The sequence below is a fragment of the Corylus avellana genome, chromosome ca1, assembly GCF_901000735.1.
Source record: "Corylus avellana chromosome ca1, CavTom2PMs-1.0".
Lineage (NCBI taxonomy): Eukaryota > Viridiplantae > Streptophyta > Magnoliopsida > Fagales > Betulaceae > Corylus > Corylus avellana.
The window spans coordinates 11,612,428-11,631,009 of record NC_081541.1 but is presented as its reverse complement, the minus strand read 5'-3'; the positions used below and the strand labels follow the sequence as shown (position 1 = coordinate 11,631,009).

General features: G+C 37.0%; 3 protein-coding genes across 5 annotated transcripts in view; all 3 read left to right on the top strand.

The window, feature by feature from the left end:
• LOC132177366 (chromatin structure-remodeling complex protein SYD) overlaps window positions 1-2,508 on the top strand; it is a 51,651-nt gene extending 49,143 nt beyond the window's left edge. Inside the window, exon 35 of the mRNA XM_059589650.1 lies at window positions 220-2,508. Coding sequence (XP_059445633.1) covers window positions 220-2,259 — 2,040 coding nt within the window. The 3' untranslated portion in view covers window positions 2,260-2,508. The remainder of the gene's footprint in view (window positions 1-219) is intronic.
• Window positions 2,509-4,918: 2,410 nt separating this feature from the next.
• Window positions 4,919-13,844, top strand: LOC132182933 (bifunctional 3-dehydroquinate dehydratase/shikimate dehydrogenase, chloroplastic-like). 3 transcript variants are annotated; one of them, XM_059596312.1, is made up of 12 exons: window positions 4,919-5,009; window positions 5,627-5,865; window positions 6,085-6,190; window positions 7,251-7,478; window positions 8,224-8,570; window positions 8,913-8,976; window positions 9,138-9,246; window positions 9,372-9,515; window positions 11,508-11,656; window positions 13,125-13,287; window positions 13,403-13,447; window positions 13,522-13,844. In XM_059596312.1, the coding sequence occupies exons 1-11, from the start codon at window positions 4,989-4,991 to the stop codon at window positions 13,441-13,443; spliced, it is 1,611 nt and encodes a 536-aa protein (XP_059452295.1). In that variant the 5' UTR covers window positions 4,919-4,988; the 3' UTR covers window positions 13,444-13,447; window positions 13,522-13,844. The 3 variants fall into 3 exon arrangements, with proteins under 3 accessions (XP_059452295.1, XP_059452303.1, XP_059452287.1); XM_059596320.1 differs by having other exon boundaries at window positions 7,251-7,469; window positions 13,403-13,844; XM_059596304.1 differs by having other exon boundaries at window positions 13,403-13,844.
• Window positions 13,845-15,659: 1,815 nt separating this feature from the next.
• On the top strand, window positions 15,660-18,582 carry LOC132169332 (pentatricopeptide repeat-containing protein At2g36980, mitochondrial). Its single transcript, XM_059580386.1, has one exon. It carries the CDS (start codon window positions 16,033-16,035, stop codon window positions 17,902-17,904), a length of 1,872 nt encoding a protein of 623 aa, XP_059436369.1. The 5' UTR covers window positions 15,660-16,032; the 3' UTR covers window positions 17,905-18,582.

Here is an 18,582-nt window from a genome sequence, read left to right as displayed (position 1 = left end):
GTCCGAGGTTTACCTAACATGGGTGGGTACATGAAAGGACCCTAAGTACATAAAACAGTCTATATATTTATTTTTAGTAACTTTCCAATGATAATCTTGGTAGGATTAGTATCTAGTAGGTATCCCATCCCTAACTATATTTGCCTCCTTAGCAAGGCTCCAGTTCCTTTTTTTGTTTTTTCACTTACTGATTTGTTCTTATTATTATTTATATCTCAGGTTGGTGGGATTTTGCCACTAGAAAATAAATCAGAGAACATTGATATGCCTTCATCTTCCATAGTGGTAGAGAACAGGATTGTGGACTCTGATGTGGGCCCAGTTAGCAGCTCAGTAGCAGTGGAGGAATCGAAGGGATACAAAGCTGAAATGGATGATGGAACGACTGTTTCTCAGGCTTGTGGGAGTGTGCCAGGAAATGCTTCAGAAAACATGGATCTGCCTCAATGTTCCTCAGCAACAGAAGGTGAAAACATTGAGGGCTTATCTGAGAAGGGTCCAGTTGGCAGCGTAGTAGCTGTGGGGGAATCAAATGATGAAATGAATGTTTCTCACGACTGTGGGGTTGTGCGAGAAGAAAATATTTCAGAAGACATTCATATGCCTTCATCTTCCATAGGGACTGAGGAAGAAAAGATTGAGGACTCCTCTGTGCGTGAAGAAAATTTATCAGAAGATATTCATATGCCTTCATCTGCCATAGGGACTGAGGAACAAATGATTGAGGACTCCTCTGAGCGCGAAGAAAATTTATTAGAAGACATTCATATGCCTTCATCTTCCACAGGTACTGAGGAACAAAAGATTGAGGAATCCTCTATGCCAGAAGAAATTTTATCAGAAGACATTCGTATGCCTTCATCTTCCACAGGTACTGAGGAACAAAAGATTGAGGAATCCTCTATGCCAGAAGAAATTTTATCAGAAGACATTCATATGCCTTCATCTTCCATAAGGATTGAGGAACAAAAGACTGAGGACTCCTCTGTGCGTAAAGAAAATTTATCGGTAGACATTCATATGCCTTCGTCTTCCATAGGGACTGAGGAACAAAAGATGGAGGACTCACCTGTGCCAGAAGAAAATTTTTCAGAAGACAATCATATGCCTTCGTCTTCCATAGGGACCGAGGAACAAAAGATTGAGGACTCTGTGCGAGAAGAAAATTTATCAGAAGACATTCTTTTGTCTTCATCTTCCATGGGGACTGAGGAACAAAAGATTGAGGACTCCTCTGTGCGTGAAGAAAATTTATCAGAAGACATTCATTTGTCTTCATCTTCCATGGGGACTGAGGAACAAAAGATTGAGGACTCCTCTGTGCGTGAAGAAAATTTATCAGAAGACATTCATATGCCTTCGGCTTCCATAGGGACTGAGGAACAAAAGATTGAGGACTCCTCTGTGCTAGAAGAAAATTTTTCAGAAGACATTCATATGCCTTCGTCTTCCATAGGGATTGAGGAACAAAAGATTGAGGACATTGTGCGAGAAGAAAATTTTTCAGAAGACATTCATATGCCTTCGTCTTCCATAGGGACTGAGGGACAAAAGATGGTGGACTCTGTGCGAGAAGAAAATTTTTCAGAAGACATTCATATGCCTTCATCTTCCATAGGGATTGAGGAACAAAGGATTGAGGACTCCTCAGTGCAAGAAGATAATTTATCAAAAGATATTCATGTGCCTTCATCATCCATAGGGATTGAGGAACAAAGGATTGATGACTCTTCTGTGCGAGAAGAAAATTTATCAAAAGACATTCATGCGCCTTCATCTTCCATAGGGATTGAGGAACAAGGAATTGAGGACTCTTCTGTGCGAGAAGAAAATTTATCAAAAGACATTCATGTGCCTTCATCTTCCATAGCGACCAAGGAAGAAAAGGTAGAGCACTCCTCCAATATCAGTCCCGTTGCCAGCTCAGTAGCACTGGAGGAGCCAGAAGGATCTGAAGCTCAGGTTTGTGGAACTGTGCCAGAAAATGTCTCAGAAACCTTGGATCTGCCCGAGTGTCCCTCGGCGACAGAGGATGAAAATATTGAGGGCTTATCTGAGAAGGGTTCAATTGGCAGCATAGTCGCAGTCGCAACGGAGGAATCAAATGGCTCTAAACCTGAAATTAGTGATCAGATGGATGCTTCAGAGAACAAGGGTATACCTGTGTGTTCATCAGCAACAGAAAGTGAAAATGTTGAGGATTCATCCGAGAAGGGTCTGCTTGCTAGCTCAGAAGAGTCTCAAGCTGAGAGGGAATAAATGCAGAATTTTCTTGTACAGTTTTGTTGTCATTTATATTCTATGGCTGCTCAATTACACCATACGGTAATTAAGAATTGTATTGCCCTGTATTTACATTATTACTTGCTTTCCAGGGCCTTGTTAAATGTAAAACGAATCTAGCCAACCCTTCAGGGCCTGTATATGGGTTCTCTTTATCTATGCGTTTCTTTTATTTCTGAAAATTAGATTGCGATTAAATCAAATGGTAGAAGATGTATTGTTTGAGAGTGCGTTTTATAAAAGCTTGCAATTTAAAAACGCATAAAATTTGATGTTCTCCTAACAAGAAAGAGGATGCGTTTTTTAAGACCAATCAACAGCTGCCTTTGCTTACCTTCCTCTTATCTGAATTAGCGCACTCAGAGGGTCACATCTGTCTGGCTGCTGAAGGAAGAACTGGTAACTACCGGTTGACCCTTATCATTGCCGACAGCTTCTTGTACGTGATATACATGCGCATTTGACCGGTTTTGCTTGAGCATCTTGTTGGGCTTGATGTTCTTTGGTATTAATATTGCTCCTCAAGAATTTCCCTTTAAAAACCTTAAAGATTTTTGTATGATTTATCATATTCTTGTGTGTTTCAAAAACAATGAAAGAACATAAGAAACACCTTAAAATTGTCTGTGAAAAAAATTCAGAAGTATGGAATAATCCTTTTCCCAAATAAAATTGAGGGAGAAAATGAATCTATAGAATTTTTGGGATTAGTTTTGAATCAATCAGGTTTAAAACTACAACATAGAATCTCAACAATAAAAGACTTTCCTGAAAAAATTAAAGACAAAAAACAATTACAAAGTTCATTAGAAATCTTAATTATGGAAGAAATTATATAAAAAAAATATCTCTTTAAAAAAGAAACTCCTCTTTTTCAAAAACTTATCAAGGCAAAGAGGATTCAGAATTAGTAAAACAAGTAAAAAACGAGTTAAAAGTTTTACCTAAAGTTTATTTTCCTGAAAAATGAGGTAAACTTATCCTTGAACCAGGTGCTTTAGATAATTGTTGGGGATGTGTATTGAAAGCAATAGTAGAAAAAAATTTGGTTAGATTATGAGAATCCAACTCAACATAATCATGTAGGAATAAGAACTAACAAATATCAATTCTTAAAAGACTTGAAAAAGAAGAATTAATTTGTTTGTTTCTGAAAAATTTAAACCAAATGAACATAATTATATTAAGTTTGAAAAAGAACTTTTAGCTATTAAATTAGCAATAAAAAGCTTTTCACATTTATGTAGCCCTAGAAGACTTTATTATCAGAATTGATAATATAAATTTGTTAAAGATCTTCTTATCAATAAAGAAATATTATTGAAGGAAAAAGATTAAAATGATATAATGATATTGCAAATTACTCATTCGAAGTTGAATTTATAAAAGGTACTAGCAATTTTATTGCATATTATCTTAGTTGAAAATTATCGAAAAGAACTGCTAAACAAGCAACTAATATATATTAATCTTTCTGTAGGTATCCATGAATCCTCCTAAACAATAAGAATGGATAACGGTAGCCATAAAAGGTTCTGAAAGCTCCAAACGAGCACCTAAACAAGGTGTATGTTGTGTTTAAAGGTTTCTAAACATGAATCTTCATATCACAGAGACAATGACATTTTCAAATTAATGGCTCCAAAGGTGCATGTTACAAGGCATATAATACATTGGAGAAAGCTAAATAAGTTATCTTTAACTCTATGGAGCTGACGGAATCCTCTCATGAAAAATTAATTCATGGTTATTCGACTCTGGAACAGTCTGAACAAGACTATTAAGTGATTAATTATTTTTATAATTTTGAAATCCCTAGAAATATGCACAGTAAACTCAATGGTGTTTGAAAATTCCAAAATTTAAACCAAAAATGGAAGTTTATACCGCATATGAGTTGTTTAGCAATGAAAATAGGCAGAAGTAGAGAAATTTTAACATCATGAAATTGGTATTCTCAAACAGACGAGATGGGATGAAAAAAGAAAATTTTCTATATTAAATAATTTTCTCTGTATGACTTATCTATTAGAAAATGGGCTTTTAGATCTTGAACTCCAAAAAATCAATAGAATCTTTTTATTTGTGAAGGCCAAAAATTTGCTTCTACATGATGTTTTTTTCATATTTTTCTAGAAAAAAAATTAAAGATCAAACAAATATTAATTCTCAAATACAAAAAGTACCTTGATTACAAACTCTTCCCGAAGAGTGAGAAAGTAGTAATTTACAGCCCCTCAAAAACTCAAAGGTTCACAAATAGCAGCAGCAATACAGACCCAATAACTTAAACCTGAGCGGGGAGTTTTTTTTTTTTTTTTTTTTGACATATCCACACAAGAGGAAGAGGAGAGATTCGAACTAGTGACCTTCGCTTCATAAGGCGTGGTCTCTAGCCGATTGAGCTATCCCTTGGAGACGGTACCCCGTGAGTTGGTGCTACTATCGTCACGCTTAAGGAAAAAAAAAAAGAAAAAAAAAAGGGAACTTGCTTCACTTTCAGGATCCAACCCGAAGGCCCAAGGCCCAAATCCCTAATGCTTTGCTAAGTAGACACGCAAAATGGAAGGTTCCCATTTGCACATCCCACCAACCATTTTTGAACAGACCTCCACTTACCCACTCTCCCTATATATATATATGTATGCACCAACCGCACCAACAACACGTACCCATTTTAGCGCGAGTCAAAAAAACACCAAGCAATGGAGTCTGGCAACGTTCTGGTAACTCTCACCAACTCCATCTCTGTATTCTCACTCCGCATTTTCTTTTCAGTATGGTTTGCTTTGCTGAAAAACACGCAGAAAAGCAAACAGAGAAGCGAAAGAAATTTTAAATTTAGAGTTCAATTTCCGGCGGGTCACCTGTCTGCAACTTTGTTGCAGTTCCATTTCCTGCGTTTTCTCGGCTGCCAAACGGATCTTATGTTGTTGTACAGGGAATTGTTTGTTTTTTTGTTTTCTTTACTGTTTGGTTCATAAGAAACGGAAAAAGAGTGGACAATTTGGAGACCTTCTGCAGACTGCTGTACTTTTGGCTATTTAAGAGGCTCTAAGATTTGAATGCTAGTTAATTGCGATGAACTTAATTGGATGGCTTCTTCTTCTTCTTCTTCTTCTTCTTCTTCTTCTTTTCCTGTTTTTGTTTACTTGTTTTTTTTTCTGAACGGTTGCTGAGAAAATGTTTACAAAAAGGAAATTACTTTACTTTGCTTTCCCTCGTTTTCTCAGCAACCAAACAGATATTTACATATTTGATGTGAATTAATTGCAGCTGTAGTCATATTTGTCTGAATTTTTCATCACTTTATTTTGATCGCTTTTATTTGATTGGAATTCAGCTTGCTTCTTCTGCTTCCCACCAAATAAAAAGTGGGGGAGTAAGGAATAATGGAACCCTACTTTGTGCTCCTGTAATGGCGGAATCTGTCCATAAGATGTTGATCAATATGGATAAGGCAAAACAAGAGGGTGCTGACCTTGTGGAGGTCCGATTAGACAGTTTGAAGAGTTTCAATCCTTATGAAGATCTTAAAACCCTAATTAAAGAGTGTCCGCTGCCCACGCTAGTCACTTACAGGTTTATAACGCAGAATTCTTTTATGATTGAATTCTTTATGCATTATTATGTGTGTTTGTTTTCAAAGTACATGTAATATTATGACAATCTGTATGAGTTTGAAACGTGCCATCTGTTGGAATGGATGATCATGGTCAAGGGATATTAGAATCTGATCTTCTTACATAACCTTTAAGAGTCTCCTTTGTGGACCTATCTGATTTTTATGTATTTTTCTAGACCAACATGGGAAGGCGGTCAGTATGATGGTGATGAAAAGAAGCGACTGGATGCCCTCCGATTAGCCATGGAGTTTGGAGCTGATTACATTGATGTTGAGCTTCAGGTTGCTTCCTAATTAATTTGCAACTCAAAACATTTCAAATAGTGGAGTTGTAACTGTGTTAACAAGGAGTTAGAATCTGTAATCTGAAGTGATATATAATGTATCCTGGTTAAACAAAATCAATGGTTTTATGTTGTGTATGAAGAACTTAAGTGGTTGGAGGTTTGAGATGGTTTAACTACGGAGCCAGAGCTTGGGATGGGCAGGGGCCAAGGGCCAAAAAGTTTAGTGGGCAGAGGCCAATAGGCAAAAAAAACAAAAAAACAAAAAAATTACCTTATAAATTTTTTTTTTTACCTTATAATTTTTTTTTTCCCTGGGTTGGGGGGCATGGCCTACACCGGCCACCTGGCCCACCCCCCAGCTCCGTCCCTGGGTTTAAGTAGAACCCAATGAAATTTTATGAAGATTTCTTCAAACTTTGGATCTTACTATAATACTGGTAAGCTTGTCACTTTCCAAATAATCTGTTTGCATTGCATTCTGGTGCAAATTTGTAGTATGACCTTGTTATGGCCTGTATTCGAAACTTGATTGCACTTTTGTGATGTTTGACTGTTCTAACACACAAACATAAATACATATATACACAAAGTATGATTTCGATAACAGATTTATTTAGTATCAATCTGAACAGCATCCATCACTTCATGGATTGTTCACTGCTCTGTTCTCTTTCTTTCTTTCTTTTTTTTTTTTAAAAAAAATCTTATAAGGTTTCTAAAGTTCTGAATGAGGGTGACATAATAAGTTGTGCTCATTGAATAAAAATTTTGAATGGTAGAAATGACAGCATCTTGCTTTTGAGTCCTACTAGTATCTTTTTTTGAGAAACTTCTGTTGAGTACCACGTGTTATATCATTATCTCAAGTAATGTACCTAATGGTTGATAAACTGTCAGAATATTTTCTGTTGCCACTCAGGTGCAAAGAGCCTACATTTACCCAGGGCTATTTATAAGATATTTAAGAATAGTTCCTCCGTCCTACTTTCATTTTGGAATTGCTGCCGAGATGAGAATAATTAAATTATCTTCACTTCCATTATTTCTTTGTGAAGGTTGCTCATGAGTTCAATGATTCCATTTATGGAAAGAAGCCTGAAAAGTTCAAACTCATTGTATCTTCTCACAATTATCAAGATACTCCATCTGTGGAGGAACTTGGCAACCTTGTGGCAAGAATACAAGCGGCTGGTGCTGATATAGTGAAGATTGCAACAACTGCCTTGGAGATCACTGATGTGGCTCGTGTTTTCCAAATAACTGTGCATTCTCAAGTAAGCCGTGTATGTATTATTGTACTGCTTTTTAAGCAATAATATTTATATCATTGTTTTGTTACTACCTTTTCTGATTCCACCAGATAAATGTCAAGGCTGAATGAATCATATATGGAATTTGTGAATGGTGTAAGTTGTATATATTCCATTACTGATCGCTAGCAGATTGCAGCTTTTACACCTACCTCAAGTTCACAGCAGATGATTCATCTTCGTGTTTATTAGGACTTACTAATTATAACGAAAGTGTTTGCTAATCAGAGTTTAAGGCTTTTGTCTTAGATGATAAGTGTCAGTACTATTAAGTTTTAGGTGTAAGAAGTTGGTTTGTTTTAGTTGTTCTTCTTTTCTTTTCTTTTGATCAATGAAAAACTGCAGTAAGTTGGATGCAAATTTACTGAGATGAATTTATTACTCTGATGCCACAAAAAAAAAAAAATGTTACTCAGATCAAATGTGCACTGAAGGTTAGAAGGAGAGAATATGGTGAGGTTTGCATCAGATATTCTACCTTATATGCGTTCAACAATGATAAATACAGCCATCTGACTTCTGGAGTAGTGCATTTGTTAGTAGTACTGTCCTTATTAAAGCTAATTATCCCCCCTTTAATTTTTTTTTTCTCTCTTTCTATGCAATTGCTCATTTATTATTTGTTCCGACTGGTAATGGTAGAACCCCTTAACGTTATGTCTTGCTAGATTCTTCACATATTTAAGCTCTTTTGGCTTATCTAATAATGGAATTGCAGGTGCCAATTATAGCAATGGTTATGGGTGAGAGGGGCTTCATCTCGCGGATACTATGCCCAAAATTTGGTGGGTTTCTTACATTTGGTACCATTGAGTCAGGAATAGTTTCAGCCCCCGGTCAACCAACAATGAAGGATCTTTTATATCTATACAACTTCAGAGACATAGGACCAGATACAAAAGTGTTTGGCATAATTGGGAAGCCTGTCCATCACAGCAAATCGCCTATTTTATACAATGAAGCATTCAAGTCAGTAGGTTTCAATGGAGTTTATGTGCCTCTCTTGGTGGATGATGTTTCAACTTTTCTCCGGACTTACTCGTCCACAGATTTCGCCGGATTCAGGTTCAATCTTCTTTGTTGAGTACTTTGAATGAAGGCTATCGTGTATTATTATTCTTTATGTATGATGGCCGAGATTATAGTTTTCTATAGTTTTTACTTATCAAAAATAGTTTTCTATAGTTTTTCTTCGGGTGGCCAAGATTTTTGGGCTGGCCTTCTTATTGGGGTGATGGGGATTTGTAGCTTATTTGATTACTTGATATTGTTATTTTTAAAAGTTGTTCCAATGGTTTCATTTTGATATATTGGCATATTTCTAGATTAATCTCTCTGAAAGATTTAGAATACATTATGATTCTATACTTGAAGCATGAGACAATTAAACTTCTTTTCCAAGCACAGTTGTACAATTCCACACAAGGAGGCTGCTCTTAAATGCTGCGATGAGGTCGATCCAGTTGCGAAGGTATTAAAAATATATTTATGTTAGTGCTTGTCTGATTACCTAGCCCAGTGTCTTTAGCATCACTGAAATTAATTAGAGTATTCAGGGATGCCTTAGCTTTAGTTGTTTTTTTATTTAAGCAATAGTGCATGATTTGTTCACATCTTAATGGAATTTCACAGTCAATAGGAGCTGTGAATTGTATTATAAGGAGACCCACCGATGGGAAGTTATTTGGTTGCAATACTGACTATGTTGGTGCAATTTCTGCTATTGAAGATGGACTACGAGGTATCTATTGTGTTTTATGAGTAAAGTATATATTAGTTAAATATACAGATATACACAAGTTTCTGCTCTCTCTCTCTCTGTGGTTTAACTTCAAGATGCTCTGGATGTTCTGCTTTTCATTTTAGGTTCTCATAATATTAGCAATACTGCTGATTCTCCTTTAGCTGGTAAGCTTTTTGTGGTCATTGGTGCTGGAGGCGCTGGTAAGGCACTTGCTTACGGTGCAAAAGAAAAGGGAGCAAGGGTTGTGATTGCCAATCGCACTTATGGTAAGGTTTCGGCTTTAGATTGATTTTTTCTCTCTCTTTTTATTTATTTTTATTATTATTTTGCAGTCTGCAGTTTGGTATACATGGCTTTTTATTAACCTGGTTTTCTGATCCTATATTTTTGATAGTGTCATAAACACTTAGATTTCTTTGTTTCTTTGGCATTCAAAAGCTTTTTGGTGGAAATTTTTTTCCCATTGGCTCTTTAGGATTCTATGTAATGACTTGTGACTGTGTCTGGCATTCGTTATTACATATTACCTATAAGATGATCTGTGATTTTCAAAAGCATGGTCTTTTCAATGTTTTTCACTATGGTTTGTCCTTCAGAAATAGCTATGAAAAATTATTCTGAAATATTTTTTCTTCTTAAAAAACAACAAAAGAAGCGCTGAAGATGAACTGGTGGAAGGAAAGGTGACTGTTATGATTGGAACTTTTCTTTCCTGTGGGGAAAAAAAGTAATGCATACTTGTTAAGCTTTTTCTACTTAAAAAAGAACTGTTTCGTAGTGGTGAGAAAGTAACATATATTGTAGTATTGTTATTTGTTTGCCTGTGATATATTGTTTTTAATGTCTTAAAGCTGCAGCTAAGCAATCTTTCTCATTAATGCCACTGTTGGCCTTGTTTGGCAAAGCTTTTCTTCCCCTTGTTACTACTATTCTTGCACCATTTCCCCAAAAACAATTGACATCAAAACATTAACTTTTTTCACTTTTTATATCACACCATCCACTTTTTATTACTATTCAAATAAAAAAATCACTACAAAACAAATGTTTTTCAATTTTTCATACAAAAAATTCAAAATTTTATATCACATCAATCATTTTATACTACAGTAACAAAGGCGAAATCATTTGCCAAACAAAGCCAATTATTCTCATTTGAACAATCCCTTATTTGTCCATCTCATTCTCATACCCAGAGTGTGAGTTTGATTCAACTTCAGAGTTGGTGGTTAGTGATGGGGAGGATGAAGATTTTTGGGGTGGGGAGGATGGCGAGCTTGCATACCCTTTGGGTGATTTTCCCCCTGCCTCTATGTTATATTGGGCGTTGTTTGGGGATGAGGGGATCAAAGACTTAATAGTGGATACCCCTCATAAGGGTAAGGGTAGTAGGGACCTTTTGAATTTAGAATGCTCCATTCACATGGGAGCATGATCTAGGCATGGGAAAGGCAAGGCTCACTCGTCTTAGCGTTTTGGGGTTGTGGGCTTGATGGGTTGGTTGGGTTGAGGGGTTTTATTGTTGTTGCTTGGGTTTTGGGCTTGTGGGAGCTCCATGTGCATACAACTTGTGTACTTAGGGGAGCCTTATGTTTTTTCAATAAATTTTTCATTACTTTTAAAAAAATAATAATAATAATTCCTTCATCTTTTCTCCTTCAAACAGATTGGTGTTTACCATAGGATGCTTACCCCCTCCTCCTATCACTGGGCCCCAATTCCTACTCTTGCAAATTATTTTATCCCATTTTTGGTATAATTCTTATTTCTAGGTTGTTTCTTTCAACTTTTCAATGTGTCTTGTCTTGATGTTGTGTGGTAAACTAATTCTTGCTTGACTGTGGTAGTTTTCCTTCTGCCACATAATTTCAAGTACCATGGATAGGGCTTGTCAGAATATTCCTATTTAAGAATTTCACTATTTACAATACTGATGAACAGCATTTTGGTACATGCTGGTTTGTTGTAATTATTTAGATTAGAAGTTACCACAACCTTTCAGAAATGTTTTATTGAAGTATGATAGAATTTCATCATCAGATTTATGTGATTTACATGTTCTAGTCATGCTATCTATGGCACTGGCATCTTAAATGCATGCAAAACAGCAAAGCATGCATTCATGCGTTTCATCCATGCTACTGAGTAAGAGCATCCTAGCAAGATGACTTTTTCTCCCCCAACTTCCATAATAACATTGCTGAGATGTGTAGTTGCTTAAGTGATGATTCTAATTTATCCATTTATTTCGCTTCAAGATCGAGCCAGAGAACTTGCTGATACTATTGGAGGAGATGCTTTATCTCTTGCTGATCTAGCTAATTTCCATCCGGAGGATGGTATGATCCTTGCAAACACAACAGCTATTGGAATGCAACCAAAAGTTGATGAAACACCTATTCCTAAGGTCTGCCCCTCTGCCATGCTATCTATTTCCATTATGCACGGAATAAAAGTTTTGATGTTGATTTTTTCTTGGTAGCCTCATAGATATTTAGAATATTGCAACCTAATGTATTGTTTCATCAAAAGAATGCATTGGTAGTAATTGCAAGTCTTGAAGGTTCCCAGATCTGGATGGTCAGAGAAAGCATGTTTGGATAGAATTAAACGAAAGATTTATTTGGCCTATGTGGAGATGAAGGCCATAAAAGGGGTGGTGTACCTGACCCTAAAGGAGTTCGGATATAAGAAAGTATTCATCAGTCCTACTCAGTTTGGGTCTCTTTGGCTTTGGCAGCAACCTAGGCTGACTAACGTAGGCCACTTCTTTTAATATGAACTTAGGACTGAACTACAGTATGAAAAAATCATATTAATGAAAATTGATGCTGGGCTGGTTTGGGGTTTATTGTGAATATAAATGTTTAACAAAAAAAGAAAAGAAAAAAAGAAATGATAGATATGCCTAAATTACTTTACAATATCGGGTGATAAAATTTGTTCTTTTTTTTTTTTTTTTTTTGAAAAAAGGCACAGATTGCCAACAATATTGTTCAATTATATGAACGTCAACTACTATAATGTGTTTTTTTTCCCAGAGAAAAAAGAAAAAAAGAAAAAAGCATCCACCTCCATGAGGTTAGATTCAGTTCAGGTTGTTTCTTTAAATCTTCTAGCAGGGAACTTTTGAAAGAAGCCCAGATTACTGCAAGGCCCCTTATAGTAGTACAAGGGCAAAGCACCCGTCAGTGTAAGATTATAAGTAGGGCAAGAATACGGGCCGAGATTGTTTAACAAGATGCTTTGACTCAGAAATTAACTAATTTGGCTCTCATTGTTGAAGTAGTATGCTGACCATGTTTTAGATAAATTTTGTTCTCATATATGCCAAACAAAACCTACCCAAACTGCTTGGATAAGTTTTTTCCCAGATTGGCCTAGTTCTAGTTGCTTCCCTTCTTTAGTTAAATTTGCTTCCTTTATTACACTAATAGGGTTGCAAAGTTCTCATTTTCCTAGAGTGAAACCAACATGACAACTATCTAAAATGAACTAAATTTTTGTAATTTTTTGAATTGGCGTGGGTCCTTCCAGTCCTGGGAGGGGTTTTTGGGTATAACGATAACATTGAGATTTGAAATCAGCTACTGATGGAGTAGCTAGTGGAGGAATGAAAAAGAATTGAATTCTCCATTTACGGAGTTGAGAAAGTTGCCTGAATCAAACTGAAAAGTCTTCACGAACAAGCCAAATTGATCTGGTTTGGTCCTTGGTATACATCAAAACGAAGTTGCATCATGCTATAGAATTTTGTATCGGAGTTCATAAGCACTTTAGTGATTCACTTTTTGTAGAAAGGACCCTAGCTTTTACGATATCAACTTGTAATCAAATTTCGAGGCAAGAGAATAATTGGCATTCTGTTTTTGCAGCATGCTCTGAGATCTTACTCACTAGTTTTTGATGCTGTTTATACCCCCAAAATTACTAGACTTTTGAGGGAAGCAGAAGAATCTGGAGCTATAATTGTTACTGGATTGGAGATGTTCATAGGACAGGCATATGAGCAGTTTGAGAGGTTCACTGGGTTGCCTGGTAAGATGATTGTAAATAGCTTAATAATATTCAACCTGTCTTTTCAATCAGTCTCTACTTAATTGGCTATTTATTGATTTGTTTTCTGGCATCTTGTTTCATTTTCCATTTGCAGCACCAAAGGAACAATTTAGGAAAATTATGGCGAAGTACTAATGAGGTTTGTTTGGCCAATCCTTAATATTAGCATTAAATTCATTATGTACCCGCTAAGTTCAATTGTCAATCTAACAGATGAGCGCACTCATTCATGTTATCTATTGCTCGAAACTAGAAGACACGGATATTTCTATTGGGAAGTCTGTGCAATCGCATTATGTAACAAATATTACTATAAACTCTGTTTCCGATTTATAACTGAAGGCAGAACAGATGGCAATTGCATCAGGAAAGTTGATTTTTTTTGTTTTTTTTTAGTCCATTTTTTCCTGGGACAGTTTGGGAAACATTTGACCTTGGTCTAATGACAGAACCATGAGTCTGCAAGGCGATTCTTTCCACATAAATTTTCATGTTGTATCATTTCCCTTTTCAATAACAATTTGTTGCAGCCTTTATCAATTGCTTGTATTTGGTAAATGCCTTGTGTGCTTTGACTTAATGATTTTTCGAGCATGATGCTGCATTCATTCTTGGATGCAATTAGGCTTGACAAAGATATTGATGACTAGTGCATATGGCATCGCCTTGCCCTGAAGAATTTCGTGGTCTTGTTACAAAGAGTTTATGGTTTCCAAAGGTTTCAAAGGTTCCATGAAAATAAAGTTTTTGGAAATGCATAAGCGCTATATATTCAATCGTTCTGCTTATGAGTGTGACCGATAATATTTGGAAGTATTGGCAATCTTGGAACCCGTATATCATGCTCTTGCTGCATTTGAAAACCATGCTATAACTCGAAGTAGCAAGATAGAGTCAAGAGAGCCTATCTGGTTGTACAGGTGTAGTGCCCGACGGCTGTTGGTTTGGTTTATTTTGCTGCTGCTGCATTATGTAAAGAGTAATGCTACTTTTCACATTCATTTATTATATTCATTTTACACCGGTTGATGTAGTGTATTGTAAGTGGCTTTAAAAAAACATAAAACAAAAGAAAATTCATCCAATTTTTTTTTTGTTTTTTGACATGTCCACACAAGGGAAGGGGGATGGAGGATTTGAACTAGTAACTTCTGCTTTATAAGGTGTGGTTCACAACCGATTGAGCTACCCCTTTGAGACATAAATTCATCCAAAATTGAAATGAGTATAAAGAGTATTACTCTTCCATAAAAGATATAGTGATAAAGATTCAGTAATCATAAATTGATAAAATAATAATATACTTACCTTGACTCATGGAATCTAAAATTCTTGATGAAGGGATTTGCTGTGGAAAAATTTTAAGAGAAGAAATGGTCATTCTAGAGAGAGAGAGCTCTTTTAGTGTGTGAATAAGATACTCTTAAGCATATATATATATATATATATACTGTACATAGTTTTTTATGAAAGGTTTCTTTCCACCAAAGAAACACCCATTTAGCCCCTTTATTTCGAATTTTATACCATGATTTCTTTAGCTCAAAACCAAATGTGTCCTCATCAAGTATGCTCCACGTATTTCCCCTTTGAATAGGAAAAAAAAAAATAGCCCAACTTTTAACGGAATAGGATCTTCGTCAGTTTATTTTGGACTGGAGAATATCCAGTTAATGGTCAGAATCTCTTTAAAGAGATTCTGAGGCCATAAATAGAACATATGTCCCATTAATAAAAAAAATTATAAAAAATTATATATTTTTTTAAAAAAATTATAAAAAATTTAAGAGTGGCTAGCCACCCATTGGGGTGGCCGGACCACCCCAATTGGGGCTGGGGGTGGCCCATGGCCCTTGAGAGTGGCCACCCCAAGGGCCAGATCTAGGACCACTCTCAAGGGCCAGATTTAAGACCACTCCTAAGGGCCAAACGATTTTTTTTTTTTATAGTTTGGGTTTAGAGGATGGCCGGACCACCTCCAAGTGCCATGGGGTAGTCCGGCCACCCCTGGTCGGCCATTGAGCCACCCCAGCTAAAATGGGGTGGTCCAGCCACCCTCTATGGCCAAGATATGGTAATCACCCCTTATTTTTTATTTTTTTTAATCTTAAATATTGTTTTTTTATTTATTTTTTTTTTGTAGTGGGACATGTATTCTATTTATGGCTGTAGAATTTATAAAAAGAAATTTCAGCCATAAAGTAGATATTCTCTGATAGGGAGATCATATTCTACCTTTTAACAGTAAAAAAAAAAAAATAAAATAAAAATAAAAATTTCAATTATCATTACAAATATGTTAAATAAGATCTGACTCCATGAATTCAACTTGAGTTCTTTAGGTCATTTCCGTCTCCTTCTGGAGACTTCCCCGAGCGCTTTGAGTCTCTCTGTCCTGAATCCCTCTTCCTCCTCTTCTTTTCTCTTCTTTTTCTTCTTCTTCTTCTTCTACTTCATATTTTTCTCTTTTCTTTTTGTTTCATCTGCAACTCAGAGATCAAATATGTTGAGTTTTCCTCACCGTCTCTTTTGGTGAGGTGAGATTCGAACAAGGGACGTTTCATGAAAGTTGCCGTCCCAGCTGATTGCGCCTTATAGAATTATAAAAGGTGCGTTCTCACTGAGCCTTATATTCCGACTGCGCGGACCTCTTTTTTTCCCAAGTCTAGTGTTTTTGGATTTCTTTGCGCCTGTTTGCTTCTCTGATTACCGAAATAGAATGATATGCACTGGGACTTATTCCAGATTACATCTAAGATCGCAAGACTTGCACGATCTGGTGGAATTATATACGCTCGCAAACTGTTTGACGAAATGTCCCAGAGAGACACGGTCGCTTGGAACGCAATGCTCACAGGCTATTCCCAGCTGGGTCTTCACCAAGAAGCGCTATCCCTTTTCCGTCACATGAGAATCTCCAATACCAATCCCGACCATTACTCATTCACCGCAACTTTGAGTGCGTGTGCAGCAGCATGTGAGCTTACATACGGAGTAAAAGTCCATGCTTTGGTTATTGTTAAAGGGTTTCAATCTTCATTACCGGTTGGTAATTCGCTTATTGATATGTATGGGAAGTGTTTGAGTCCTTCTGGTGCTAGAAAAGTTTTTGAAGAAATGCAAAGTAGGAATGAAGTAACCTGGTGTTCGCTCTTGTTTGCGCATACAAATTCTTGTCAACTTGACTCTGTGTGTGAAGTGTTTCACATGATGCCCAAAAGGGTAGAAATCGCTTGGAATATTATGATTGCCGGTCATGCTCAATGTGGTGAAGTTGAATTATGTCTGAATTTGTTTAAAGAGATGCGAGAGAGTTTGTGTCGGCCAGATCAGTGGACACTAAGTTCCCTCATGAATGTGTGTTCTGAATCATTGGAACTTTCATATGGATGCATGGTACATGGTATTATTATTAAGACTGGTTGGAGCTCTGCGGTGGAGGCAAAGAACTCGGTTTTAAGCTTTTATGCTAGACTAGGTTGCCAGGATGATGCTATGAAGGTGGTTGATTCCATTGGAACGCTTACTCAGGTGTCTTGGAATGCGATCATTGATGCCCATATGAAAGCAGGCGACACCCAGGAAGCCTTTCTTGCTTTTCAGCGAGCTCCTGTGAAGAATATAGTTTCATGGACATCTATGATCACAGGGTACGCAAAAAATGGGCATGGAGATGAAGCTCTTTGCTTCTTTGTTGACATGATGAGAAGTGGTGTCCAGCCTGATGATTTTGCATATGGAGCGGCCCTTCATGCGTGTTCTAGCCTGGCAATACTAGGGGATGGTAAAATGGTCCATGGTTGCATAATTCGCTCTGGCTCCCATGCCAATGTCTATGTTGGCAATGGTTTAATTAGCATGTATGCTGAGTGTGGTGATATAGAAGGGTCAAGCCGTGCATTTAATGAAATTCTTAACAAGGATTTGGTCTCCTGGAATGCAATGTTGTTTGGATTTGGGTTACATGGACGGGCTAACCAAGCTTTACAACTTTATGAACAAATGATGCCTTATGGTGTAAAGCCGGATAAAGTGACTTTCATTGGCCTGTTGATGACTTGTAGCCACTTGGGGCTTATAGAGAAAGGTCGCTTGTTTTTTGAATCAATGGATTCAATTTATGGGATTTCCCCTGAAATGGATCACGTGGCATGCATGGTTGACATGCTTGGCCGAGGTGGGTTCTTGGCAGAAGCAATAGAGTTGGCTAATCGGCATTCAGGAACAGGTAATGCAAAGACCAGCTCATCTGAGGTTCTGCTTGGAGCATGTTATGCACACGGGGATGTAGGGATAGGGACACATCTGGGGGAAGCTTTAAAGATTTTAGAGCCTCAGAAAGAGATAGGTTATGTGGTTTTGTCAAATTTGTATTGTGCAAGCGGGCAGTGGAAGGAAGCAGAGATGATTAGAAAGGCTATGCTGGATCAAGGGGTGAAGAAAATGCCTGGTTGTAGTTGGATTGAAGTGAGAAACAAGGTTTCCGCTTTTGTTGCTGGGAACCACTCGCATCCATGCCTGCGAGATATCTATAAAATATTGCACTTCCTTGAATTTGAAATGAAAAATCCATGCTTTATTGGTTTTGAGAATTGAAAGATTTAATCTTTCCTGTCCGGTGGACCCTGCATGATGCATGGTTGGATGCAAGTGCCCAAATCATGCGACTGGTTCACTTCTAAGCCATCGGCCACTGTAATTGCAAGACCAACATGGGAGAGTAACCAAGGACACTTTATAAAGACGGCAAGGGTGAGCAATGTAGAAGAGATGCCAGAGTAGTCTTAAACTCATCCCGAATTGCCGTATGGACCTCGATGAGGCGCATGCTATTGTGAAGGTTGCTTTAAACAATCAAGCAGTGCAACTTGGCACAAAAAGTTTGAATGTTGCTTTAATCTACAAACGAATGAAATTAAACCATTTCAGCAAGAGATTGACGATGAGAGTCTATTTAAGAAAATAGATTAGGTTTCTAAGAGATAACTCAATCGGCTGGAAACCACGCCTCATAAAGTGGATATCACTAATTCGAATCCTCCAAGGAATTAGAGTACATTCCAGACATCCAGTAATAACAACTGGTGAAGGATTATTTGCTGGTCTTGTGCCCTTCAATGGTTTTTTCTTTCTCTCATATCCATCGAACCAGGGGAGGAATTGAATTAAGGAGAAAAGCACAACCATTGCGTCATTGGTGCTTCATGTAAGAAAAGCGGCGTTCCCCTTTTCTTAGCAAAATTATAGATTGAGTTATAGATGCACTAAATGATA